The 27,615-nt window shown below is 40.1% G+C and overlaps 1 protein-coding gene across 1 annotated transcript; it reads right to left on the bottom strand.

The window, feature by feature from the left end:
- Positions 1-8: 8 nt before the first annotated feature.
- Positions 9-26,951, bottom strand: fmn1 (formin 1; the record flags this gene model as incomplete). Its single annotated transcript, XM_083898608.1, has 19 exons — positions 9-131; positions 263-344; positions 803-952; positions 1,067-1,118; positions 4,129-4,221; positions 9,267-9,387; positions 9,496-9,555; positions 9,756-9,902; positions 10,280-10,409; positions 10,810-10,898; positions 10,997-11,058; positions 11,817-11,904; positions 12,550-12,691; positions 12,790-13,472; positions 14,152-14,213; positions 15,274-15,382; positions 21,684-21,862; positions 23,509-24,962; positions 26,926-26,951. The coding sequence occupies 19 exons, from the start codon at positions 26,949-26,951 to the stop codon at positions 87-89; spliced, it is 3,774 nt and encodes a 1,257-aa protein (XP_083754734.1). The 3' UTR covers positions 9-86.
- Positions 26,952-27,615: the final 664 nt, after the last annotated feature.

Below are 27,615 nucleotides of genomic sequence, written 5' to 3'. Positions count from 1 at the left end.
AATATGAGCTGGAATAAAGTGATGGTGTGATGTAACATAAAATTTGGAGCTGATGTCATGGTCCAACCTGGGACAGGTGATGTCTCTTAAGTTGAAGACACGTTGGACTGTTTCTGACGCAGTCGATCTTTCTGTTGGGAGCAGATTCAATGACATATCCGGTTGGATTAAGTTGGATAAAATACTTATTTAAACACTGAAAATGCTGCGTTATATTAATAATATTGTTTATTATTTTGTGTTCCTGTGTTCTTATTCTTACCAGGCTGTTGGGGTTGATCTTTCTCGTCTCGACTCTCTTCTCCGCCGTGATTCTCTTCACTGACAGCTGAGCCTCTTTTAGCCTGTACAACAACAACAACAAAGGATCAGATTATTAATGCAGCAGCCTCAGTTACGTGTGTTTATTCAGACAAGAAAACAAGACTTTGACACACTTTGGTTAAAATTATTAACACAAAACGCAACTATATTATGCATCACAGTGTATTTTTTGTGAAATCTGCACATTGTATTATGTCAATATTTTTCTAATAACAATAATAATTTTAAGATTTTTGATGACTTTCTTCAAGAAAAAACAAAAAGTATCTCAGATTTTAACATATTCAAGAATCCAGAGTTCATATTTAAAAATACCCCAAACCAGCCCATTTGGCACCAACATTCATATCAGTGAGATTTCATCTAACGTCTGCAGCATTAAGTAAAGCTGCTGACTCGTGTATCTGTGCATGATTGGCATGACTAAGCCGAGCGTGCAGGTGTTCCTCATAGAGTGCCCTGTCATCTTTTTTTTTACCTCTCTTTAGAGATAGTCTTGTTCTCTTTCTTCCACCTGGCTTTGAAGTCGGCACAAAACTCAAACCAGAGCATGAAGAAATGGCCGCTTGTCACGTCCGTCTCCCCGCTCTTTGGCTTCAGTCCAAAATACAGAACCAAATCCTGGAAACTGAGCAAATATAAAGAAGTTTTTTTGGTTTAAAAAAAACTGTGTTAAGGTGCCAGAAATGATGAGTTTAAAGTTTATTGCAGGATAAATATGACCATGATGTACGTCTCTGACCTTTTCTGCACAGTCATGAGCTGATAGGAAGCTTCTGTGTGTTCTTTTCGTGCTGCAAAGGAAACACACACAAACGTGACTATAGCATGAGTTTAAAGAGTCCTAATCTGTGTTGAGTCTGCTGACGTCGCGGTGACACAATGACAAACTGTGATATGATGACAAACCTGGACAAACGGAGCCAGACAACCGTCAGACGTCTTCAGAGCAGCAATTACACAGCCGCTCGCTCAACAATGGTGCCATTCTTTCTGCTACTGTCAACGTCACAGCCGAGGTTTTTTTCTTTAGTTTTTTTACAACAAAACAATAGCGACGCGACTACCTGTGTCTGTCTCACTGTGATGTGACTGGGATTTAGTTTGAGACGCCCAAAAAAACACAAATCACATCAGTTTTCTAGTCAGACTTTTCTTCCCCTCAAATAGAATCAGAACCACTTTGATGTCATTCTTGGTCATGATTGGTTTAAAACGCTTTGAAACGTGTTCTTTTGCCACCTAATACAGTTTAGAAGTATACTGGTATTTATTTTTAGACACCCAAACAACAAATCGCATACATTTTCTATTCAAAATTCCAATTTATTACATTCTTCTTTAAATAAACATACATTGTTTTATAAAATGTAAGTTTTTAGTGGTTGTTTTGTCTTGAAAAACACTTTGATACAGCAGATGATATAAATTTGTTTCCTTCAAAGTAGAATCAGAATGATTTTTACTTCATTTTCAAGCAAACTACGCACATTAATTACCTTTTCTTTAACTAAAGATGCATTATTTGTTATAAATGTTAGTTTTTTTTTATCTCATATTCTCATTCTTATTCTCTCATACAATACTTTCTTGGTTTGGACTTTTAGTGAAAGTGTTTGTTGAACTTTCTCTTATCTTAAATGTCGTGTTTTTAGCTCTTGTTCATTTGGTTTCCTTGGGTCTCACTTCCTGTATCTCACTTCCTGTGATTGATTGCCTGCCCCGCCCTGATGTGATTCACCTGTGTCTTTTTGAGTTTCACCTGTGCTCAATTATCCCTGCCTCTCTCACGACAGGAATTGAGGAGGACACAAACGCATCAAACTCTTGCGAGAGCGACCGTGTCTAAAGGTAAACAAACATCGCCGTTTTTGTTTTGATATCCCCTACGCTACTTTCTGACGCTATTTCCTGTGTCGTCACTTCCTCTCATTCACTGGCTGTTGTCAGCAATCAGCTGATACACGTGTTTGATTGACTGTGACTGAGGTCGTGGTCGGGTCTGTGTGCAGACTGTCCCCAAACTGTGAATTGTGGGTAATAAGGGGAAAAACATCTTGTCGTGCGTCTGTGTTAACCCTGTTATAGTATGTCTCTGTTCTGTGTTTCTGCTTTTATTCTTAACGCCGTCTCCTCAGGCCTTGGATGATATTTGTGCCTTTTTATGATTTACTCTGTTTAGTTTGAGACTCTTTCATATTACTAAATCGTGCATTTTGTTAAAAAAAAAAAAAAAAAGTGACACATAAAGGCTTAAAATAGACGTTTGTGTGGGAAAAACTCTGGAATGTTTTTTTATGATGAAATAAAACCAGTGGGATAGAAGAGACAAAGAGTCAAAGCTCTAATGTGAGCACGATCATGTGGATGGACTCACTCGGCTCTCTTTAGGAGACTTTCTGGAGCGACGGCGATACATATTTAAACGATTCACATCACCGTTCTATTAATAGTGCAGAGAGTGCAGTGCTGCGGCTGCATGTTGTGATGAGTCTTAATATGGAAAAGTCACTCTTGTTGGATGGGAGAATATTTTCTCTGTGGAATGAAAGGAGTTTTTCCCGAGACGCAGCAGTTGCCCGTGTGTCTCGGTCGTTGCCAAATCTGTGCGCGATCCTTATCTGAGTGTCTAGCCTCGACTATCAGTCACACACGGTAGAAAAAGGGACATTTTCAGGCCAGTTAACGGGATGAAAGGTACATTTATCTGACAACTTTGAGAGTATGGAATAAAAGGTAAAAACGCATCTGAACCACATTAGGGTTCAGCCGGTTCTTTGTCTAAAAATGGAAACCAAACATCTGAATGAATAGATTTAAAAGTCCACTCTTCAGTATTTGCATTTGTGATGTTGAGTTGTTGGAGCAGTGGCTCAAACAATAGGAAAAGGTTTTGGTTTGGAGTCTTGTGGCTGACCGAGGCCTTTTTTGTGTGATGTTTGCAAATTATTCTCGTGTCTGTGTGGGTTGTGTGTTTTTTTTTCCTTTTTTTCTTCTTCGTCCCCACATTTAAAAGCAAAGCAGAATTTTGGGCTAATTTATCATGGATGTGAATGAGTGTGAATGGTTGGTTGACTGTATCCTCTGACTCCAGATCAGTATCATATTAGCTCACTGTGACCCTCAAAGAATCAGCGGTAAAGATCAGTGTTTCTAAAACGGAGACACAGTTTTCTAAGATGGAAAAACTATCATAACACAAAACTAAAACACAATTTGTTTCCCATTTACATCCATGTAATTAACACTTGAGACAATTTCTAACCGGTCAACAAATACTTTAGTAAATTCATTGTTTAAAACGTGAATAAAAGGCTGGGAAAATGGTGAAATCTCCTGTCTATCATGACCCGATTCATTGTTACTGCCATTTCTGTAACACCTAATATTATTTTTGATCGAGTTAGTGACATATTTCCATGGAATATGACTAATCTGTGAATCTCTACTACATTTTAAGCATGTTACATACAGAATATAAATATGTAAAATCTTGAGTAAAAGGTATGGGGAAAAAATGCTGCAACTTTATTTGGCAGTTGGTTCTGACCCAGTCTGTTTAATTAAATTAAAACACGTTTTATGCCACTACTGTGATTAAGTTTTTTTTAGTAGGAAAATATATTATTTAGTGTCTTTATTTGAAATAAGAAACCTCTATAACCATAGTCTTATTAGCAGTGACTGGAACTGAACTGAAGTATCTGGTGAATCATCACATCTCTTTATTTCCTCTGTTTGATATGTTAATATATGCACACTTCCATTTCTTTTAAAGTAACATTAATAACTGTATCTACTCACCACTGACGACAAACGCCTCCATCTTGTCTTTAAACGGCTGCAGGTGTTCGTCAGGAGAGTCGGAGCAAACCCTCTGTACGTTTCTCTCACAGCCTGAAAGAAAGATAAAAAAGAAGCAACACAGGTTATTTATTTATTTATATAGGCAAATAAGAATGATTTACATTATAAATAATGTAAGTTAATGCAGATTAAATTCCCTGTAAATGACGGTGTACAGTTTAAGAGAACATGATTACCACAGGAAACGATTTCAAAATCCTGGAAAATGCAGTACAGATGCATCATGGGAATTTTTTTTCTTACATAAAGAATTCTTTCTGGATAATTTATTGCTAGTGTGGGGAAAATTTAAATAAAAAATGGCAATTTAAAACCAGGAATAAGCCATTTTGTGCATAAACGGCATCTTCAAAAGTGTTTAGCATTACAACTAAACTGTTTTCACCTGAAAATATTGAATGTATGATTGTTGGGACACACTGAATCCATGTTTGATTCTTCACTTCTTTAAAAAAAAGACAACTAGACAGTGTATTATCACTTTAAAATAAACCTTTTCGGTTTTCATTTCTACAGGAGCCCCAATGGACAAACCAGCCACAGCAAAGAGGAAGAAGAAAAACAACAACATCCTTTCTGGTACGTAAAGGCCACCGTAGTTCCCCGACACACCTGGGAAAAGTGTCATTTTAAACCTTTAAATTATAAAATATGAAACCATGACCTGAACACAGGTCAAACTCATTCAACAGAAGAGAGAGAGTGTTGTGGGTTTGAAAACCAGCTCCACCTGTGCCAGAGCAGGAGGTTATCGGCACAACTTCCTCCTCACATATCACTCATTGAGATTCAGCGTGGAGATGGCGACTGCTGAACGTCGCTCCCGCTCTCTCCTCCTCCTCCTCCTCCTCCTCCTCCTCCTCCTCCTCCTTCTGCCTCCTCTCTGCTCTTTTTGCTGCCAGTTGCTCTGCGTCCAATCAGTGGATCAGAGGAGCCAGTCTGCAGAGCCAGTCATAATAGAGGCAGCAGAGGGAGCCGAGGCCCCTGCACCAACCCCACAAACCCCCCCCCCCCCCTCCTCGTCCTCCACCCCCCCACCAACCCTGACGCTCGATCAACATCTCCCAGATAAGATTACAAAAGAATACTGTTTTCATTCAGGGGTTTTGTGTAAACTGTGGAGGCGGGTATCTCTCTCTCTCTTTGCTTTCTTTTGTCTGCCTTTTGACTCCGACTAAAGTTTTTCTTATTTCAGATTGAAGATGTTTTTTTTCTTTTTTAGAGCCTCGCGTAAACAGAGCTGCTTCGTGAAACTGGAATTATACAAAACGTGATTCGGTCTCACGGTGACGGACAAATGGATTTCTTAAAGTCACGTCGTAAATCACAACAATGACGCATAAGAGTAAATCCAACACCACATGATAGCAAAAGGAAGAATAAACATTCATATGTTTTCATATAGTTCATATTTCATATAGGAATAACACAAATATGACAAATAATCCTGTTTTTAAGTGTTACATTAATAAAAAGTGTACGGATGAGCTGATACTGTGCTCCGATATAGATTAAAAATGACTGGATCGGATCTTGGAGGGATAAAAAAAGTATAATCCAAACATCCTGTATGTGGCATGTGTCTGTAAATGTGTAAATAAAGGTCACACTCTTAGAAATAAGGGTTCGAAAAGGGTCCTTCTACAAGGGCTAAGGTTCTACCTGGAACCATTTGCTTCTTTTCAAGGGTTCTTGGTAACACTAATGGTTCCAGTAAGAACCATTTTGATCCAGAGAACCCTTTAAAAGCCCTTTCCTGAATAAAGGGTTTTAAAAGGGTTCTTGGTGGAACCCTTATAAAAAGGTTCTACCTGGAGCCAAAAAGGGTTCTCCTATGAGGACAAGCTGAAGAACCTGGTTCTACTTAGCACTTGTGTAGGAATTTATAAAATGTGCTTTTTTTATTATTATTATTATTATTGTAACACTTAAAAACAGGATTATTTGTCATATGTATGTTATTCCGATGTGAAATATGGACTATATGAAAATGGGACGAGCCGATACTGTGCTTGGTATCGGTCTGATATGGATTAAAACTAACTGGATCGGATCCTGGACAGATTAAAATGTATAATCCAAACATCCTGTATATGGCGTGCGTCTGTAAATGCGTAAATAAAGGTCGGCAACTGCATTTTAGCTGAGTCATGTTGTTGGCTGATGAAGTATATAAAAAAACAATTTTTAATCTACAGTATGATCATGAAAAGCAGTAAAAACTATATTTTACAAGCAAAGGTTTTGAAAAATCTACATTTCATGTTAAAAAATACGTATTTTTCAAAGAATACACTCAATAAAGACTTAACCAGTAGTAAATAACTGTTTTTTAAAGGCCTGGTTGACCTTAAAGCCACTGCTTTCAGCCCTCGTGATGCAAACGTCGTCGAGCTATTTCACTTTAAACGAAACATATTGAAGGAAAAGTCAGAGGATTTATTAGGATTTATCTTGTGGGCAGCAGGAATGTTTGGACACAGTTTCTCGACAGTCTGCGCGACAGATGTTGAGATTATTTCAGCCTGGAACACAACATGACGGACGAACTGAACTGCGTTCATATCGGTGTCATCATTAGCACGGATTACGTTATGATGATGCGTCATTTAAACTGCCAATATTCAATCAAACGATATGTAACGATGACATCATCTGCCTTTAAAACTATCTAAAACACACAGGATCTGTGTTTGTGAAGAAAAACAACAACTGCTGGACTTGGCAAATTCAATAATCTGTGACAAATAAAACTGGAGGGATTTCAAAATTCTTTCTATTATTTGTATTGTTTGAAACCTTTGATTCAGTTCATATGGACGACAGTCTTTTGGAGCTCTCCTCCTCCATCAGTGGATGATTTAAGAGTAAACTTATCTCGCTGTCACTGTGTCGGGGGGAGAGACATTGACCGACGACAACAGAAAAACAAAGGGAGAGTGAAGAGCGACAGCAGCGCGGCTTCAAACCTCCGGGCGCATGAGGGCGCTTCAAACGGCCAGAACAAAAGGAAGCTGCCACGGCCCGATCGCGATTGCACGGTGGTTTGCGCCGACGGCCCGATAAGACAACGCTGTGTTGAGAGCTGAAGAAAGCAATCTGCGGCACACATCTGGAAGGCCACACTGGAGCCCCGTGGTGATACAGGCCGAGCAGGGTTAGGGATCAGGGCACAGATACTCCAGATTACACTGGAGGTCTGGAGATTACATAAGTGGGGAGGCTACGGTCTCGCTGCGCTGGCGACGGGGGCACAAAGGCACCAGCGACGGGAGATCTGATGGACGCGAGGATTAGGAGGTGGATCTGAAAGGCGCCAGGACCAGTATCGGCAGCAGTGTGCTCGTCTATGAACACACACACACACACACACACACACACACACACTTTACTGTACACAAGTACACAGAGGGAAACTAGGGCTGAAAAGTGTACGGGAAAAATACACTACTGTTCAAAAGTTTGGGGTCACTTGGAAATGTCCTTATTTTTTAAGGAAAAGCACCTTTTTTTTCAATGAATCTAACATTAAATTAATCACAAATACACTCTATACATTGTTAATGTGGTAAACGACTATTCTAGCTGCAAACATTTTTCAATGGAATATGTACATAGGTGTATAGAGGCCCATTTCCAGTGTTCTAATAGTACATGTTTACTAATCACGTTAGAAAGCTATTGGATAATTAGAAAACCCTTGAAAAGCCTTGTGCAATGATGTTTGCACAGCTGAAAACTGTTTTATTATGAATAAAAATCATTATTTCTAAACTTGTCAATGTCTAGACTATATTCTCTACTCATTTTGCAACTCTTTTGATGAATAAAAGTGTGACTTTCAATGGAAAACACAACAAAAAAGTGTATTGGTGACCCCATACATTTATTTGAGGGTCACATGGTGGAGTAAGGGTTTGCCTTTCAGCAAAAAGACCAGGGTTTGTGACCCTGGTTAGTTCAGGGGGGCCTTTCTATGTGGAGTTTGCATATTCTCCCCTTGTGTTTGTATGGATTTTCCATTACACACTCCAAAGACATGCAGAAGTTCACCCTATGTCAGCTGGGATTGGCACCAGCAACCCCTGTGACCCTCATGAGGAGGATAAGGCGGTAGACAATTAAAGGATGGACATTCTTATTTGAGCAGCTCGGTAAAATCAAGGAAATATTGAACAAACCTGGACAAAAAAAGCCTCAAAAACATCTCCACCAGATGTTTAATTGTATAACTGTCATTATAGGGATTACCTGGATATAACTTTGAAAATAACATGGTTTTCCAGCAATATTATGTCCCTATTATCACACTATGACCAAGTTGGAAATTCCATTAGAATTAAGATGAACGTATTACCATGTTGTTACTGTACTGTTATATTAGGTGTTTAAGTTAAACTGCAACTTTCAACTTACTATTTGAGTTGTTTCAAACTGGAATTTTGATTCAAAACTTATTTAGCCTTAGAAACAACAGCACATCCAGTCACAGAAGTATGTACATGTCAGCCTTGTCCTCGGTGTGACTGGCTGACATGTGCTACGTGGCGTCATTACGCTCACACTCATGAAGAAGAAGAAGAAGAATGAGAACGACAAGAGGAAATCTTTTGTTCTGGGTCTTTGCAGCGAACTCCAGTCTGGACTGAGAAGACGCACAAGTATAAACATTTCCTCGACTGTTGGGGCCAGTGATGGGAAACCAGGGTGGTGGGTGGAGAGGGGAGGAGGGGAGGGGAGGGGAGGGGGGGAGGAGTTTTGTTGGAGGTTGTCTGAGGAGGAAAAACCATTGCCAGACTGGGCCTTGGTGAGGTTTGGGTCTCGTCTGTGGGAAAAACCTCCCCAGACTCCAAAATCACAGTGATAGAGTTACAAAGGTCTGGCTGAGGTTTTTCAAACAAAAAGCACACAACAGAATGACCACAAGACGGGATTATTCCACTCTCACATGGGGTGTCTGTCTGCTCCGGGACGTGTGGAACCATCTACAGTGATATTATCAAGCGGGTGTGAGCCCAGAAAACTGCTACTTATTTCTCTGCGGGCCTTCAAAGAGAAGGATATTTGTCACGTACTTGTTAGATCTCGCGCGAGCTGCTTCAGGTCTCTGCTCAGGTCTTCCAACTTGACCTGCGCCGCCAGGAAGACGTCCTGAGGTTCAGGAAGAGGGAAGATGCTTTTCTCTGTGCCGGCGCTCTGTTAGGAAACATCAGAATAAGTAATACTTTTATAATTAAGCTAACAATAGCAGTTAAATCAATTAAAGTATAGGGTTTTTGAGTGTTATTCTGTTTAAATCAATACCTTGTCCACATTGTGCAGATAGTACGACACCACAAAGTCCACCAGGCTGATACGATTGTCCTGAAATGTTGGAAACAGCTATTAAATAAAAGCCTTTTCTTCTTCAAACAGTGGTTTCATAAAGATAACATGTACAGTATAAATTAAACATATGTTTTCTTTAATTGAGCTCCTGTTTGGAACATTTTTCCTGCAGGAACAAACTCCATATTTAAAGTAATTTATGAAGCCACCACTGTAAGTCAAAGATCCTCTCGTACTCTGCTCTTGACGTCCTTGAGTTTAGGGAGGATCTCCAGGCCGAAGCCGTCCGCCTGACCTCTGGTCCTGCTGCCTCCGTTCATGTGGTTCCCCAGAGCCAACACCAGCGCCATCACCTCCCGCACATCGCTGCTGTCCAGCAGTGCCTAAAAAAACAGAAAAGAAAGGTAGAGGGTCATGAATTTATTTGAGAAACTACTGGGAGAACAACTTTCTCTTTGGTTTACAGAGAAGTATCTGCAGTTTCCCTGGGAGGAGAAATAAATGCCTTGATAATGCCAGAGAATCAGAGAATAACCAGACAGTAACAGTAACTCAAACAACCATTCATTAAAAACCAAGGTATGTAGACAAACAAATTCAGTTATATTTATTGCAGTGGAATTTAAAGGGTCATATTTCTTATTAAGCACAGATTTCAAGTATTCTGATGATTCAACACTTAAGGGTTGTTTATTCAGCATGAAACAGGCTGAATAAACAAAGATAATTATTGCTTTTTTAAATACATTTTGTCTCCTACCTTACAGACGGAGGAGACCGTGTTGAGTTTGCTTTGAACGGACACGATCGTATCGGTGAACGAAGACTTGAAGATGACGCAGTGAGCTCGTCCTGCAAAGTCTGGTATCTGGGAAAGCTCATAGAGGAACCTGGAGGACAAACACATCAACACAGTGAGCACAAACAGCATCTCTCTAACTCAGTAGTTAAACTGCAAAAACCTGAAGAATGTGAAGAACTATCTGACTTTGTCTTTCTAAGATATAACTTAAAACTGCTCCTGCAAGTAAAATTCACCAAAAATAAGAAATTCTAAGCTATAAATTCTTTAAGTTCAACTTTATTCAATTTTAACTAGTTCTTGGCCTGTTTTTCCCCATTTTAAGACACATTACATTCTTTAACTTAAAACAAAATAATTAAAATCAATGAATGAAGATTATTTCTAGTGGGGCTCTTTTTGCGGTGTAGGTTTTGCAGTGTTTTGTGTCTCTGCAGTCTAACAGACATGTTCAGTACTCGGCGTAAAGCAGAGAAGGAGACACTGACTGTTCAGGTTTGTCCAGGAGCTTCACTTCCTCTTCCTCCGACGTCTCGTAGTGTTTCTTGATCCGCTCCAGCTCCTCGGGCTGCGCTCGCTGACACATGGATGATAAGCTGTCACTACATCATTCATTAACTGTCTACAGTAAAGTTAAATCCCTCCCAGTGTACAGTATAAGTGTATCATACGTACGTTTTCATAAAGTGCTTCGATGGTCTCCAGGTCCACCACGGAGTGGTCCACACTCAGAACAGCTGGAAGAGGGAAGGTGACAGAGCATAAGTGTGAAATGTATTGTAATTATATCACAATATCACCAGAAACATACATTTTTAGGTCTGAATATCCATGTTTTTTTTTGCTCTTAGCTGGAAAAACAAATACAGAATTATTTTTGCTGTTGTGTATTTTAAAATGCAATTTAAATCATTACAGCCTTTATAACAGCGGCTAATGTTCATATTAGGCCTCTAAATGCCCAGTTTGTAACATTTAGGAGGGTTTATTGGCTTATTATCTACTTTAAAATCAATATTTGTAGCCTTATAATAGACTTATATCTGCATAATTTTAAATTTCGTGATGCTGACAATGCAAGCAAAGTAAAACAACGCCCTTTCTGGTACATAAAGGCCACCGTAGTTCCCTAATGAGAGAATGAGTCTTCCATTTGTTTGATGTCGCTAATTCTTACACAGAGGACCTTTTAACTTACAAGCATAAAATATTAGTTATTAATATTCATCATAAATGTTTCTTGTTTTAATAATTACTTGTAAATTAAATGGGACGCTACATTAGCGTGACTTTTTAAATTCCCAGACAGCATTATCCAGATTGTACTTTTAAATGAATATAAACATGAGCTGCTCAAAAGTCACAGTCCTTGAGTCCTTGAATAAAAACTGCATTATATTATTATATTTTTACACCTCAGTTGTTGTGAATGGGTCCATATTTTGGTCATTCTTTACATCGGCATGACCTGACGTGACATGACGAAGGCTCTGACCTTGTTGTATATCTTTCATCTCCAGGTGGAGGCTGGATATGAGGATGCCCACGGCCTGAGAGCGCTTACCATCCAGCAACTTAATGATCTGAAACACACACACGCACACACACACACACTCACTCAGTAACCATGACCACCTAAAAACCATTAGCGAGTCATTAGTAGAGTGTGTTGTGTGCAGAGCTGCAAAGGTCACGTCAGTCCTCACTCACTCACTGATGCATTAGCACTTCTTACATAGTGAGCAGCAGGTTTGTCAGGGAAGGGAAACATTAATTGATGTAAATAATTTATATAACCACGTGTTTTTGTTTCCATGCATTTAATTTGATTCTCCCTCTTAAATGTTGTAATGCACTCTTATGTCATTTAATCTGATTGTAGGTCACTGTTTTAAATGTGTTTTTGTTGTGTGTTCTGTCTTATTTCAACCTTTATATGCTTTGATTAAGCACTTTGTCTCAACTCCAGTTGTTTTTAATCTGCTATATGAACAAATAGGACTTGAGTTGTTTATAGTATTGTTCAAATAAGAAGAGAAATCCTTCAGATTTGAAGATTAAAATGACAGATCAGAATTGTTGTGCTAAAACAATGGTATTGACCCCATCTTGTGGACAATAGTCAAATTGCAATGTCCTGCCACTACCTGTATGTCCTTTCACAACAACCTGCAGCTTCCCACAAGCATAAATTAGGATTTTTATGTCACGTTATAGTTAATTTTTACCTTCCTGGATTTGGCTTTCTTCTCATAAGCCTCAGACAGTGGCTTCCTCTTGCTCCGAGCGGTGATTTTTGCAAAGAGTTCCTCAAACGCACTGGTGTTGAGGATCTTTGGCTCCTCTAAAACATTCCACACTGTGTTGCAGCTGCAGGGGAGAAAAAAAAGAGCGCCTCAGACTATTTAATCTTTGGGTTACTTTTACTGAAATTCACTGTTGCTGAAACTCTTTGAGTATGAACCCACTTGTTGTCCTGGATCTGGATTCTGCTCCAGTAAAGAGGCTTCATGGGTTTTGTCGGCTCCACTGCTGATTTCCGTGGAGGGTTGTCCAGTATGAAAGTCCCACCTGGAGGAGGAGGTGGGGGAGCTAAGCCAGGCATGGGTGGAGGTGGAGGTGGAGGAGGAGGAGGTGGTGGAGAGATATTTGATGTGTGGATGTAGTTTGGAGGTGATGACAAACAGGGCAGGGGTGGTGCTGGAGGTGGTGGAGGGAGATGGTGTGTTTTGTTTGTTAGGGCCGGTGGTTGTTCTGTGACTCCAGGAGGAAGAAGCGTTTGGGATGAGGGGACAGGCGATGACACTGAATTGTCCTGATGACCTGCCAGGCTGAGGCTGATGGACGCCAGGTCCAGCTTTTTAGGGGTCACCTTCTGCTGCTGCTGAGGACTCATGCACGTCCTCCCTGTCCCCTCTGCATCGTCCGGAGATTTTATAAATGTCTCTCTGTCCGTCTGGATGCAAACGGTGCGGAAAGACTTAAGTAAACAGTCGTCTCCGGTGGACACGGCGACATCTTTCAGCTCCCCTCTACAGTGAGTCCCAGCCTGAGAGAGTTTGGCCTGCAGCTTAGACAGAGTGAGCTCCAGACGGGAGACGACGTCCTCGTTTTCTACACGCTGTCTGGAAAGTTCCCAAACAAACTCCTCCTGAAAAAACAAAGCTAGTCAGACTTCACAGAAACATTCAAGGCATAGAGAAAACCATATGTTTATCATGACATCCCAAACAACCCAAACAAATTAGGAATTATAATTAAGAACATTTCCCAAAACTTACTGTAAATAAACTCTCTCTGAATTACAGAAAACACACAATAAACGCTGATAAACAAAATAATATCCTGATGTTCCTTCCAAACAAAAAGTGAGATAAGAAATTGAAACCACTCCCATGTCTGTACTGCTAGCTTAGTTTAGCTTAGTACTCAGTGTTTTGCAACTCATATAAACCCAGAGAAATCACATAATATCATTAAATAAATGTGTAGAAATATTGCCTGCAACTCCAAAAAGTCTGATAATTTGATAATTTGCAAAATAATGATGAAACCTAAGCTAGAAAATTGATATTTTAGCTTAGCTTAGCACAAAGACTGAAAATGGGGAACCGTTAGCCTCTCTGCAACGCTAGCTAGCAACCTGTGTTGCCCCAAAGTGCTTTACATGCCTAAATAAACTTAAAGGAAGCAATAAAATACAATAAGAAAAATCTCACTAGTTTTTTCTTATCCATACAAAATGTGTAGGTTTTATAACTAACTTTACAGTACAGAAACAAGAGCAGTATTATTTAAGTCTTTATAAAACCTTTCTTTCTTTCACTGACCTGTAACTTCTCCAGCTCCTCTTTACATTCTCTCTTCAGCTGCAGCAGAGCGGCCTGATGCTCTGAGAGGAAACATCAGAAAAATAGGAAAACAAAATAAACAATAAGAAAGAGAGTTTGTGGTCCTTCTTACACCACAACAGATGTTCATTATTACAAACCATGGTGCCTGAGGGTGCTTTCTTTACGTCGGCGAGTACATGAATAATGTGGCTACATGGGTTCAAACCCACAAACAAACCAGTTACAACAAGTTATTTTGCAGAAAGAAAACAAATTACTTTTTTAACCACTATCGGAAGTTGGGAGGCCATTTGAGGATTTACTGTAGATGTTAAAGTCTGAGTAAATTGTTGTGTATTGTGTGTTACTAACCACATTAACTGCCAGAATTTGAATAATTAAAACAGTTGCAAAGTCTTTTAAAATAACGTTAATTATTCAGTAACTTGCGGTGTGAAGTCAGAAAAAAACAATGGATATAAACGTATATTTAGCTAGCTATAGCCATTGTTAGCAATGCTAGTCAATAACAGCGCTCCTAACAGCGTAGCAACATCCACAGATAGAAATTAAACATGTATGACTGACTGTGAAATAAGTGTTAAATGTTTGTATTATCAACTTGAGAGTTAGCCATCTTGGAATCCGAACTAAAAAGGAAAAAACTGAGCTGAAAGCGACATCATCTTTTTGGCTAACAGCATTGTAAACCCTAAACAATCACCTGTGTCACATGTTGAGCCACTGTGTGTGTGTGTGTGTGTGTGTGTGTGTGTGTGTGTGTGTGTGTGTGTGTGCGCACAGGGTGGAGCTGTGTTTACATTAGCTGTGGAGCTTATGATGTTATTTCTGTACAGTTTCATTTTCATCACTGATGATGGTGATACTTTAACACGGTAGTTTCAGTAGCTTGAACACCTCAGTGTTTCGAACAGTCTATGTTTGAGCAACATATTTATTTATTTATTTTTAATCTTTCTCCTTGTTCTTCTTGAAAAACTGTTTTCTGAATTGATTTTCAATAAAATACACCTGGATGAGAAAATTACTGTATTTACAATTGTTATAGACGAGTGTAGGGTCTGTAAATGTAAAAAACATGAGTGTGTATTAATTAACCTGCTTCTGTGTACTTGAGGCCAACTTTTTCCTCTTTGACCGGAGGCCAAACGGCTTGTAAACGACCAGGAGTTCGTTCCTCTCCATCCCCTGGTGTGGAAACGTCCAACTACGGAGTGAAAACAGTTTGACATCATCAGAGACATTTTCACACGGTTAAATTAAACAATCCGTTACATCTACTTTCATTCATCATCAGCCATTTCCTGCTTTTATTTTGGTATTTCCGCTCCTCAGATACTCGACTTCCTGTGCCCTGATTGATTGCACCTGTCTCTTATTAGCTACGTCCCCTTTCGCTCTGTAACGCTTTGCTAGCTGACGTGACGCAGCATTCTCAAACAAAACAACGTCATTTTGTCTAAAAGCCGCGCTATTCAAAACCAAATACTAAAACAAGTATGTCAGACGACTCCTTTTCACTGACTGTTTTCATAAAACGTGAAATACGGTGGATATTAGTGTGCCCTGGGATGATAAAAACTATGAGTGACAACTAGCAAACTGGAGATAACGTTGCCGGATCGCTAAAGGACACAAGAGATGGATAACTGCTTCAAAACACGTTCAAAGTGGGCGAAGAAAATCCAAAGGCAACAAATCCCACTTCTGGAGTGATTCACTTCATACCAGGTACTGAACCCAACACTAACACATATATTCTGCTTATTTTACATACATTTTAGTGTGTAAAATAATATTGCTTTATCATCTGGTTGTTTCCAAACTCATACAAAGTACCAGAAGGCATAGTTGGCCAGATTTCCTCTAGTGTGGGGCGTGTTCCCAATTTAAAATTGTAAGTATTAACAGATTTGGTATTTACGACTAAACAGAGAGCGAGTTGGCTCATACTTTTTTTTTTTTTACTCTTTAGAATCGTAACTTGTACAAGCCAAGTAGGCCACAACACATAACAGCTACTGGACAGTCCACCTCCATGTCTGTTTACATTCTGAAGTCACGTTAAATCACGCGAGTTTCTGTCAGATCCCAAATCACTGGAGTCTAGCTCGTCTAGTTTGTGCTTTTGTCGTTTAAAAAAAATCGGTTTCAAAGTTCGTTGTGTCTGTGGTCTTCCACGTTTTTAAAGTCAGATTAGGTAATGTTGCTTATGCAAAACTAAACAAACTGGGACACGTGATGTCCAGAGCTTTAAGTTACTAATTTTTTCCAAATCATCCCATGCAAGTTTGTTTATTCTTTCTGATTGTTCACCTGCATGTAATTCCATTGACTAGTGTATGATCCTTTTTGTCAATTTGCCAAACTGGTTTTATGTACCGACATCGGAGTTTCCCCTACCTGTGTCGACCTGTGTGTCTGCTATTGGGTCTCTCACTTCCCACTTCCTGCCTTGTTTACTTAACATGTTTCAGTACTGCACAACTTTACCAACAGTAAAAATAAGTTCTGATTGCAATGGTTCCATTTAAAGACTAACTCTAACTATTTTACAACCATGTTGTACAACCTTTGATGTTATAGTTCACATGGAAAGAATTTCATGGATTATGGAATATTTGAATGTGCATATTATGCATATGCTGTTCAAATTAATAGTCTAATGCACCCTAATTAATGACATGATGCCTACTTTTCCATCAGTCGATTCATTCTTCTCTGTCGTCTTAGTAGAGGCTTTCTCAAAGATGGTTCTTGACCCGTCTTTGTCAGTTCTTATCTTCTTCCACATTGCTTCTAGGGCCATCTTATCTGCTGGATCCTTCTTCAGAGGCTTTGGGGTGAAAAAAGCCTTGAAGGCATCAAACGCTGCTTCTGCACTGGACACGGGAGATTTAGGCAGTAGGTCGAATGACCCCGAACTTTCTACATCGTCGTCCTCCTCAGGAATCGTTTGACTTTCCGTGCTCTCATCCGTCAATCCGGTTTCATCCTGATCTCCCTCGTTCTCCATCTCCTTCCTCTCCTCTTTCTCATTTCCTCTCTTTTCCCGGATCAGGAACTGGGAGATCTGGTCCAGGAAACTTCCCTGAACCTGCACATCCTCCTGATTGTCTGGGGAGATTGTCTTCACAGATGGAGGTTTGATTTGGGACACGGTGTCATGGCCGGGCCCGACCACTCCTTTCCTCAGGACCCTCAGGCCACTGAAGAGGGCAGGGAGGTGGTTCTGCTTGTCTTTGGGGGAGCCTGGAGAGAAGGTGGCTCTGGTCAAAGTGGATCCAGGTGGAGGACTGTGTGGTGTATTGTCTTTAAGGCTTTGAGGGTGTTGGTGGAGCTCGTTGCTTGGTTTCTCTGCGTCTTCTTTGTTGTGCTCACCGGTGTGTTCCTGTGATGGTTCAGCTTCTTCTTCATCAGATGTTCCAGTCCAAGAGTTAAAATGTACATCTGAACTGTCAAAACTTGTGACAAGGTCCTTCTGGAAATCTTGCAGATTATTCAGTTCACCATCTTTGTTTACGTCATGTTTGCTTCCTTCAGTGTCGCTGTGTTTGACACCGTTTTCTGAGACGCAATCACAGCCTGTGTTTGTGCATTCAGTAGAAATGCGTTGACATTTGAACTGCTGGGATGCGTTCAAGTCACTTTCATTCGGTGACTTTTCTGTTATGAGACAGGTATTGACTTTGCCATTGTGTTTTTCTGGCATTTCAGAGACATTTTTGACATTTTCAATGTCTCTGTGCTGCTGCTGTGGTCTGTTAAAATCACTCTTCTGCTGCTCTGTTTTGTCAGAGGTTGTTGTCGCTCCTTCATGAGGTAATATAACATAAAACAAGGGATCTCTACTGTGCTTAAAAGCATCTTTAAAGTCAATATCCCCACTTTCCTTTGGATCAAATTTCAGCTCTCGCATTACTTCCTCATTCTGCTCATCTGAAAAGGTCCTGAAAAATTTGAGAATTGCCTTTTGCTTCTCCATTTGCTGCTATCAACACTGTGGTTGGAGTTTATACTCCTAATATCTGACAAATGAGTGCAACTTTATGTCAAGAAAACGCTATTCGAAAAGGTGCTGATGGTGTTTTTGGCATGCACTACCTTGTATAAACGGTGCCAGCATCATGCAGCGTCTGCAATAAATGAATGCAACAAATATTATCGTTTAAAAATCCGACCTGTTTCTGCTCCAGCGTGCTGAAAAGAGATAAATGTATCCTTTCACTGTTTCAGCAGCTCCTTCATTTTTTACCAGACGACTCATTTCCCAAACCTAAAAGTGGAACTGGTAGTTAGTCACCACCGCAGCAGCCAATGAGAGGACGAAAAAATCCACAAAGTCATGGAAAAGTGAAGTTTCCCTGCAGTGACTCAGCTCAACATCAGCAGCAGCGACGTGAAGTCCGATCCACGTCCAGATTCTGCCTCCTTTTCCTTCCAGCTCTGTTAAAGGTGCCGCTGTAACTCGCATAGAAGCATCTTGGACGTGGCTCAGCAGCCTGTCACTGTGTAACTGAGAGCAGATGGCTGTGTCTTTAGCCTCTGTTTCTTACTGCACCTCCACACATCCGTGAGCCATAAGGCAATGAGGAAGGAAAGCCTCCCACAGCAGATGGGAGTCACCACACCCGAGAGCTGAAGGAGGGTAAATATACCCTGCCAGGGATCACTGGGAAGACGTTTCGGTGTGTGTAACAGCGCAGTGTCAGGGAGTTTGCTCAGCTCCACTGCAGGTTCTGAGCAACATGCGGCTAATCTAGACGTCTTAGGTCTAACTCCACCTACACCGCCCTCCTAATCTGCTCACACTAAACAGAACATAACACAGCTGTTACACTGGGCATCATTTGCATTAATTTGTTATCTTATGCCTTGGATTACCTCATTGTGTGATTTTAATTTATTCTGTTAGTGTCCTTGAGTGACTTGAAAGCTGCTTTTAAATGAAATTTATAAAAAAAAAAAATATATTTAATTATTAAAAAATGATATTATAAAATTATTATAAAAATAAATCTGTTTTTTTGCTTGGAATTAATCTTTTTAATCTATAAAACATTTTTCAATACAAAAGTACAAATTGTGTAAATATGAGTCATTAAAACATGTATAATGGAAAAAGATCGTACTGTATAAGAATAGAACACTTAATTAGAATGTTCAAATAGGGTTATAATTACTCTCATGCCTGATTCTAAGTAAATATTTACACAGTATATCCACATATTATTTTTATTATTATATTAGACTTCAGTGCAGGACAAAGGATTAGACAGAGAAGACTTTGTCCAGTGTTTTAAAGTAAATAAATAAAACCTTGTAATGAAAACAAAGCCTCTTCTTTCACTGCTTCATAGCTGTGTTGTATTTGGCTGCGAGGGCCAGACCCTTGTTTGCTCTCATCATCATCATCATCATCATCACAGCCAGCAGGTGACAAGTGACAGATCATGTTGATGATTAAATTTTATTAAATGTTACATAAGTCTAACTTTCCCCGACAGTTCATGTCCCTGTGCCGGGCCCTGCAGCGGTGTCTTAACTGTACTCACACTTAATCTTACGCATATACTCATAAAGTGCTTTTTGCATTCTCAGGACGGGACACTGTGGCCTTTATGTGCAGGCGGAGTTTATGTAATAAGAATGAATCCAGATAATCCCGTGAAATAGCATTACACACTCGGCACATACATTCCTGGACAGAGTTCTTAGTGAGGACATTTATTACCCCTTATACTTACCTTAGCCATCACAACTAAACGCATAACCCTAAAACCAAGTCCTTATACAGCCCCTTTAATGCTTAAAAAAAGTTAAAATATCCTCCTTTTCTGTGGTTTATACCTTTTTTTGTCCTCACAAAGATGGATGTACACATACACACACACAAATCCTGAACAAACACACAGGACTGTTTCCCCAAGGTTACGGAACATTACCTTTAGTCATGTCTTAATATTTATTAAGTAGCATTGATGTTAGAACTTCTTCCATATTAGAGAAAATACTTGACTTTTACAATAAGAAAACTAGAGCCACTGTGATTAATCGGTTAAAGTTACCATTAGCAGTTGATGGATTGATTCATTATTTTTAATCTGTGTGAGTGCTTAATTGAAATAAATGATTGATTGAGATTAATTAGTTATGAAAATAATTCTTAATTGCAGCCTTGTACAAAACATGTAGTCAAACTAACTCTATATATATCTTTATACATGCTGTTGAAATTACAATTAAACGTGAAGTTTTTTAATCATGGCAATCATTAGCAATGTTTTCTTAATTAACGATTTTTCTCTGAAGTCACGTTGAGATCAAAATCTCATCCCAAAGTGAGACATAGAGTACAGTAAACATTAGGTGGAAACAGAATAGATGAATAACAAAAGTACAAAAAACGCAATAATTAGGCATTGATTTAATCTAGTTAATTAAATCAGCTGTAGCTGCAGTAACCAGCATAAGACAGAAAAAAAATAATTGCTGTTATTTAGTGTCCAATTTTTCTTAAAATACTGCCCTAGTAATGAAATATTATGTAAATAAAGCATGTATTTAGCAGAGAAACAGCTAATCAGGATAACAACAACAACAAAAACAACCTAAACAGTGATAAGTACGTGTTTGTACAAATGCCGCTCCACGTACAATGCATCTATAGAGTCGTGTTAAATCCCTTGTGTTATGTAAACGCGGAGAACACAGCGCTCTTTGTCGAACACAGGACCTGAGCTGTGACTCCACAGTTTGAACCTGCACTGATGTGATGTAATGTAGGTCGTGTCCACAGTGATGATGATGATGATGATGATGCAGCATTAATAAGTTAAATAACCTATAAAAGTTGTAAACAGGTTGGATACACCAACATTTAGTTTATCTGGGGAAATTTAATCAAATTGAAATTTCAGCCTTTAAAACTTCATAAACTCACACTTTTAGGGTAATGGCAGGAAACTTTAAAGCTGCAGTCTGTAACTTCAGGTGCTAAAACACTGCTAGTTTCACCAGCACCGTAAACTGCAGAGCTTTCTCAAAGAATGACTCTAGATCCACAATTCCATGTGTACTCTTTCAACCTTCCTTTTGGTATCTCACTACCTCACCCATGTTTCAGAGAACCAGGGTTAATTCCTTAACCTAAAGTTCTCTTTCATCTCATCTCTCAGAGAACCACAGTTAACCTAAAGTTCTCTTTCAACAGTTGTTTCATCTAGCTCGTGTTTCAGAGAACCGGGGTGAATTCCTTAACCTAAAGTTCCGTGCCGTCTCGCTTTACTCGCGCAGCCGTTATTCTTCCGCCTTCCCTCCATCAGTCATAATGTTAAATGCAATAATCTGTGCCTCCACAGACACGAAAACAAAACACTGCGCTACTGAGAAACAGAGAGAGTCACGTGGAGCTGAAAGACTAAATCAGGCTTGTGTTTGTTACATACTACAGCTTTAAGGGGAGTTACAGAGATACTTCTTTGAGGTCTTTACATGCGTTTACTCACCCTAAACTCGTGGGGTAGCGGCGAGGTCGCCGGTGTGTCGGTGATGTCGTCCTCAGAAGGGGTGATGCGTAAGAAGTCGATGAGTTTTGGTCTGGATGGATGAGATAGTGAGCGACTGAAGGAGAGAGACTCTTCGATCTCCTGCTGCCAGATCTCCTCCTGCCTCTGCAGAGCTTCATCTAGAGAAAGAGATCATATGACATTCTCAGATACGCACCGTGAAAACAGCCAGACTAGAAATAAGACGAAAAACTCTTAATTTGACTAAAATTGTCTTGTTTGTTAGAAAAATTTGCCAAATTTGCCTGGCTACAATTCTTAAAACTAGCATGTTTAGCTACCCACTTATGATGGTGATAGTGAAAATATATAATACACTTATTATATTTATTATACACAGAACTTATGCTTTAATAATGTTGATATTCAATTTCTGTTTATAAATCCCACATAAATCATACACAATGTACATTTTAAGCAGTAAATATTGCATGCTATGATTACTTTTTGTGTACATGCAATATGATTTTTTTTATTACTGACCAATTGGTGTTAAAGCAAACAAAAACAATGTTACAAGCCCTAAAACTACATATACAAACACATCTGCAAGTCATATTTTTGTGCGCTCTCATGCTTATTAATGACATACTGCATCAGTTCAGATGGAGGAATGGAATGACTGATGTGTGCTGCAGCGACGGTGACACCTACTGCCATATGAGCTAATTGAAAAACCGCCGGAGCTCAGAAAATAGACTGCACATGTTCAACAAGAGGGAGGACATGACGTCCTCGTTCATCACGATAATTATCACACAGAACATGTTTTTTAAAATTTGTGCTCTCACCGGATCACATTAGGGTGTATAAACTCGATTATCAGGAACAGGATTGCTGGATGTGCATCATAATTTTGATTGTGGTGTTGAAAGCAAAAGCTAAAATGTTGTTATTTTCAATAAGAAAAATGTACACACAGCCTTGGTTATCTTAATCTTAATTATGACAACGGAATCCCTAGCCCTTGACCTTATTCTAACCCTAACCCCAAATCTTAACCCTCAAAAAGCCATTTAGATTTGTGAGATTTGCGATGCTATTCATCCTAGGAATTTCCTTTTTTAAGTAAACCATAACCACTCAACGCCTTAACCTACAACCTTAACCAGTTCCTCAGACATTGAAGTTCTGGTTCTTTAGGACCAGGCTTCGGTCCCCATGAAAAGTGAGTGTTTAAAACAGAAAATGACACACACACACACACACACACACACACACACACACACACACACACACACACACACACACACACACACACACACACACACACACACACACACACACACACACACACACACACACACACACATTCCTGCACTGTCTCTTACTCACCAAAGCAGCTGAATCAGATCTGAAGGATGTGTGCTAGTCTGTAAATAATGACCTCGTGCTGGTTTCCACATACCTTTGCCTCTGTGTGTGTGTGTGTGTGTATGTTCTGTAAGTTCTATGATGCATGAAGAACTAGCAGCACCTGATGTGAATTCCTACCCAGTCCTGGTTTGGACCTGACCTGAAACATTCCAGTGATGTCCAGCGCTTGGTCTTAATAGATAATGAGTATGAAAATGTATGAAAATTATAGCTATGTTGATGAATCAACCACACATATTTATAGACATGTCCACATATCTATAGACCACAAATGGAGTCATTTACATGAAATTACTTAATTATATGAGAATCTTTCACTCTGAGTCAGCGCTGAGCCGACATGTGTCACTGGCAGCTGTTTTCTTGACATAATAATGAATGTTTTTACCTGAGTTGAGCAGAAATTCTTGGCCGGCCTCTGTCTCGTCGTTGCACGGCGTCTGCACGCGAAAGTCCTCGCTCAGCCCAAAGCTTGTCCTCTCCAGCTTCTCCTTGAAATCCCGCTGATCTGTTTCTGCTTCGGCGCCGTTCGCAGTGACTTTGATGGAACTTCCAGAAACTTCTTCTGAGTACATCTGGCTGGACTGAAATAATCTGAAGGAAGGGGACAGAATCGGGGACATTCTGTCAAAGCTGATGGACGATCTCGCAGAAAGATTTATGAGTGTGGACAGAGGTGGTGATGGTTCAGAGGAGGTTCCTCCGCTGCCTGAGAGCTTTGACAAATCCTTTGGCGTGAAATGGTCAGGACGTGATGGATTCTCTATGTCGTCCACTTTTGTTCCCTCCATTCTCAGCACCTGCTGGAGGCTCTTGCTCAGAGCATCACACAGGACATGAAGTTCTTCAGCCAGAAGATGCTTGTCTGCTTTGTGCCCCATGTTACGATTCTCCTTTTGGGAGCTAAATTCAGGTCTGCATCTCTGTTGCTGGAGCTGATCCTCACCAACGCCTCCATCTTGGACAAATCCATCGCCTCCTTCACTACCTTCTCTGATCAAGTCCAAACTGGTGAGACTCACCCTTCGTATGATTCCTTCAACTTCCTCAATCTTGCCCCTCACTCGTTGTGCTGCAGCTCTCTTCCTCAGCTCCTCAAACCAACACTGAGTGGACTTCACAGCCTCATCCTCTGTTGTCTTCTCCTCACATTTCTCTCTTACAGACTGGCTTTGTGGAGCTGTTGCTGCTCTCCTGGTTCTTTGCTCTGTCCTCCTACTTAAGTATGTCTCATTGTCATAATCGGAAAGGTCAGCGTCTGAGTCAGCGCAAGCTCTTTCATTCTCTACCACTGAATCCTTTCTGCGAGAGAGACTTTCACTTTTGCTGTGATTTTTAGGTGGTTTTCCAGCTGCAGCATCAGGCAGCTTCACTCCCCAGGTTGCCTTTAACTCTTGTGTTTTACTGCCCCTGTCTTTGTCAGTAACTACATTTCTCCTGCCCGTGTGAGTGTAGATGATGTCTTCCTCTAAGTACCACTCTCCAAACGTAGGAGAGCTCGTCGCCGAGAGCTTTGTTGGTCTCTTGGCCTTTGAGGGAACACGAGGAGGATGGTGATGGTGAAGACCGTCCTCTCTTCTTCTTCTTCTCTTCTGAGGGTTCTTGATTCTGGGCGATTTCGGGAAATTATCCGAACTCTCTGCGTAAAGTTCTCTGCTCTGTTTGTTTCCCATGCTCGTGAAAGCTTGACACTCTGAACACGACAGCCAGTGACTCTCAGAAGACTCATCCAACGCTTTGAGGGTTTCTTTAAAGCCAGTCAGGCTGCGTTTGTCTACTTGACCCCTCATCACGGCTTCAGCTGGACCCTCCTCCTCCTCCTCTTCCTCCTCCTGCTGCTCTCTGCAGTTAGAGGTTAGTCTCTGGAAACTTTAGGAGGCTTTAGAGGGGGATGAGAGGCTTTAGAGGGGGGTGATGATTCTCTGGCTGAAAGCTGTGCTGAGGCTCTCCATGATGTCGTGTTACCGTCGCAGATAAAGCAGGTGATGCTCGTCTTACAGCACGACTGAAACGTAACGTAAAGAAACGTACAAAGATCATAAATCATAAAGAGATGTAATATCTTTCATTGTGTAAGACAAGTACATAAAAACATGAAGTTATAACCACTGAGTCAAAAAAATACGAGCACTGAGGACAAAATCACCAACTTTTATCATCTATTTTAGTTTGTAGTCTCTTGTCTTGTCGTTTTTTAATAATTAACAGCATTTCATGGAACAAATGATAAATAAATGATCTTTTCTTTGAGCATAGCTGTTCACTGAAGTCAAATTATATTAAATGTGTCGCCACCTCAGTCTTTGTCAGAGAAATTATGTCCAAATTCATGCATTTTACTTAATGTGTTCCTACTTTTTTTGCTCTCTGTGACGTAAAAATATTTTTTTTTGGACTTTTGCTCAAATGAAAGCATCTATTTTAACTTATCTTCTGTTTATTCTCTGACTTTTTACGAGTTTTGACACCTGAACATGGATCACAGACTTCCCAGATAAGAATAAACACGTCCACTGTAAAGAACCGTACAGGTCTCACAAATGTTTTCACCTTTTCGACAATAGTTATACATCTAAAAGTCTAAATATTTGAGGAAAAACTAAAAGAAAAACATGAATACTCATTCTCTCTTACCTGTGTCACCCGTCCACACTGCTGCAGGTCACTGCTCTGCTGCACTTAACATCAACACTCACTCGGGTGAAAGAAAACCTCGCGACCAATGCACTGCCAGACGGTGAAATCGTCCAATCACAGTAGTCACAGCTGTCACTGGACATTTTAACCATTTCTATTTGCTCAATGAAGCGGCTTCACTGACAGTAAGTGGTTAATGGCTGAAAGTGGAGCATATAAACAAGCAGACGGTGACGGCTCAGTGAGGATTTTGGACTCAGGATTGTAATCTTCATCAGGTCATGAATGTACACCACATGATGTCCACCTTTTTTTAAATGGCGCAAATAATTGATGGTGCACAGTTGTTGAATAATTAAAGAGTTAAAACTATAATATTCCCAAGATAAATATAGGAAATGGAAATTCTTCTGCTTCTGTTGCTCCATGGGAGTCAAAGACGTGCGTTCGTGGCAGATGCTTTGTGCAACAACTAGCGTGGATCGTGCAGGTCTCGTCTCGTGTGACACTGACCGTGAACTAAATTCAGGTCAGGTGAGCTTCACGCTGAGCTGCACACCGGTCAGTGCACGCAGGGGGCTTAATCTGACCGACTGACCAGCTGTCTGTGGTGGATTATAGGAGTTTGAAGAAAGTTTAAAAAAAGCAGCTGTCGGTGACACTAAGAGGAAAAAGAAGATGGGAGATTACACTGGTAGTGAATATGGACAGAAAGATAAGATAAGACATACATTTTATTGATCCCCTAAGGGAAATTCAAATTGGCACGACAGTAAAATGCAACTGACAGTAGATTAAAAATAGTATTAATATTATATAATGTTTGTGGCCATGAAATTTGGATTCCAAAAAGTCTCCATACCTGATTTATTGTGAAGCTCAAGCACCGTGAACCAAATCGTTTCACTTCATCGTGCATGCTGCATACTGACCACTAGGTGTCACCAATGTCTTTGGCAGCTCCACTGAAATCTGTAGTTGGCTTCTCTCTCACAGATCACATGTAGATTGTACATCATAAACATCTGACTGTAGCATTAATTTGGTGAATGACGATTATTGAAGATAAACTCTATATTAGTAAGACGGTTACAGATGGTATTTGAAGTTAAAATTGAACTTTGGATTAGAAAGTATAGATTTTATGCTTGTACTGTGTCATCTGTACATCAATGATGTTGGCTGCATCTTCATCTCTATTGTGTTGTCTTTATCCTCATTAGTGATGAGTTAATGCTTGAATAGACTAGTTTATATCCTGATTACACTCATGCATTAATAGGAAGACATCAAATTAGACTATTATCACTCAAATGGAAATAAACACAATTTTAATTTCACTATAAACATCTTACACATATGACAGGCATGACAAAAAAACAAATAAATGACATAATGTTACTCTACTTTCTCCCTCTCTACAGAATATGTTGCCAAATGTTGATTTTGGTAAACAGTTTTTTTGTAAAATGAGCTGTGTCACAGGAGAAAGTGAAAAGTTTGCTCCCGTGTGGACTAAAATTAAATCTGTCTGCAGATTTTTTTGTCACTGCTGCTGAAGTGTCTGTGACTTTGTGTGACACACACACACACACACACACACACACACACACACACACACACACACACACACACACACACACACACGCAGCCTCACTGCTGCCATTCCAACCCTCTCTGTCACTCTGTCAAACACACGGGGACTCCTCAAAAGTGCTGACTCAGGGGAGCTCTTCACTGCACACGTTTGTTGTGACACTTTCATCATCATCATCATCATCAGCAGCAGCAGCAGCAGCAGGTTGAGCAGAGGCAGCATCAGCACCAGGAGCTCGTCCTCTGCTGCTGCTGCTGCTGG

Source organism: Microchirus variegatus (genome assembly GCF_963457635.1).
Source record: "Microchirus variegatus genome assembly, chromosome: 12".
NCBI classification, from domain to species: Eukaryota; Metazoa; Chordata; class Actinopteri; order Pleuronectiformes; family Soleidae; genus Microchirus; species Microchirus variegatus.
This window is presented reverse-complemented; position numbering and strand designations above follow the sequence as displayed.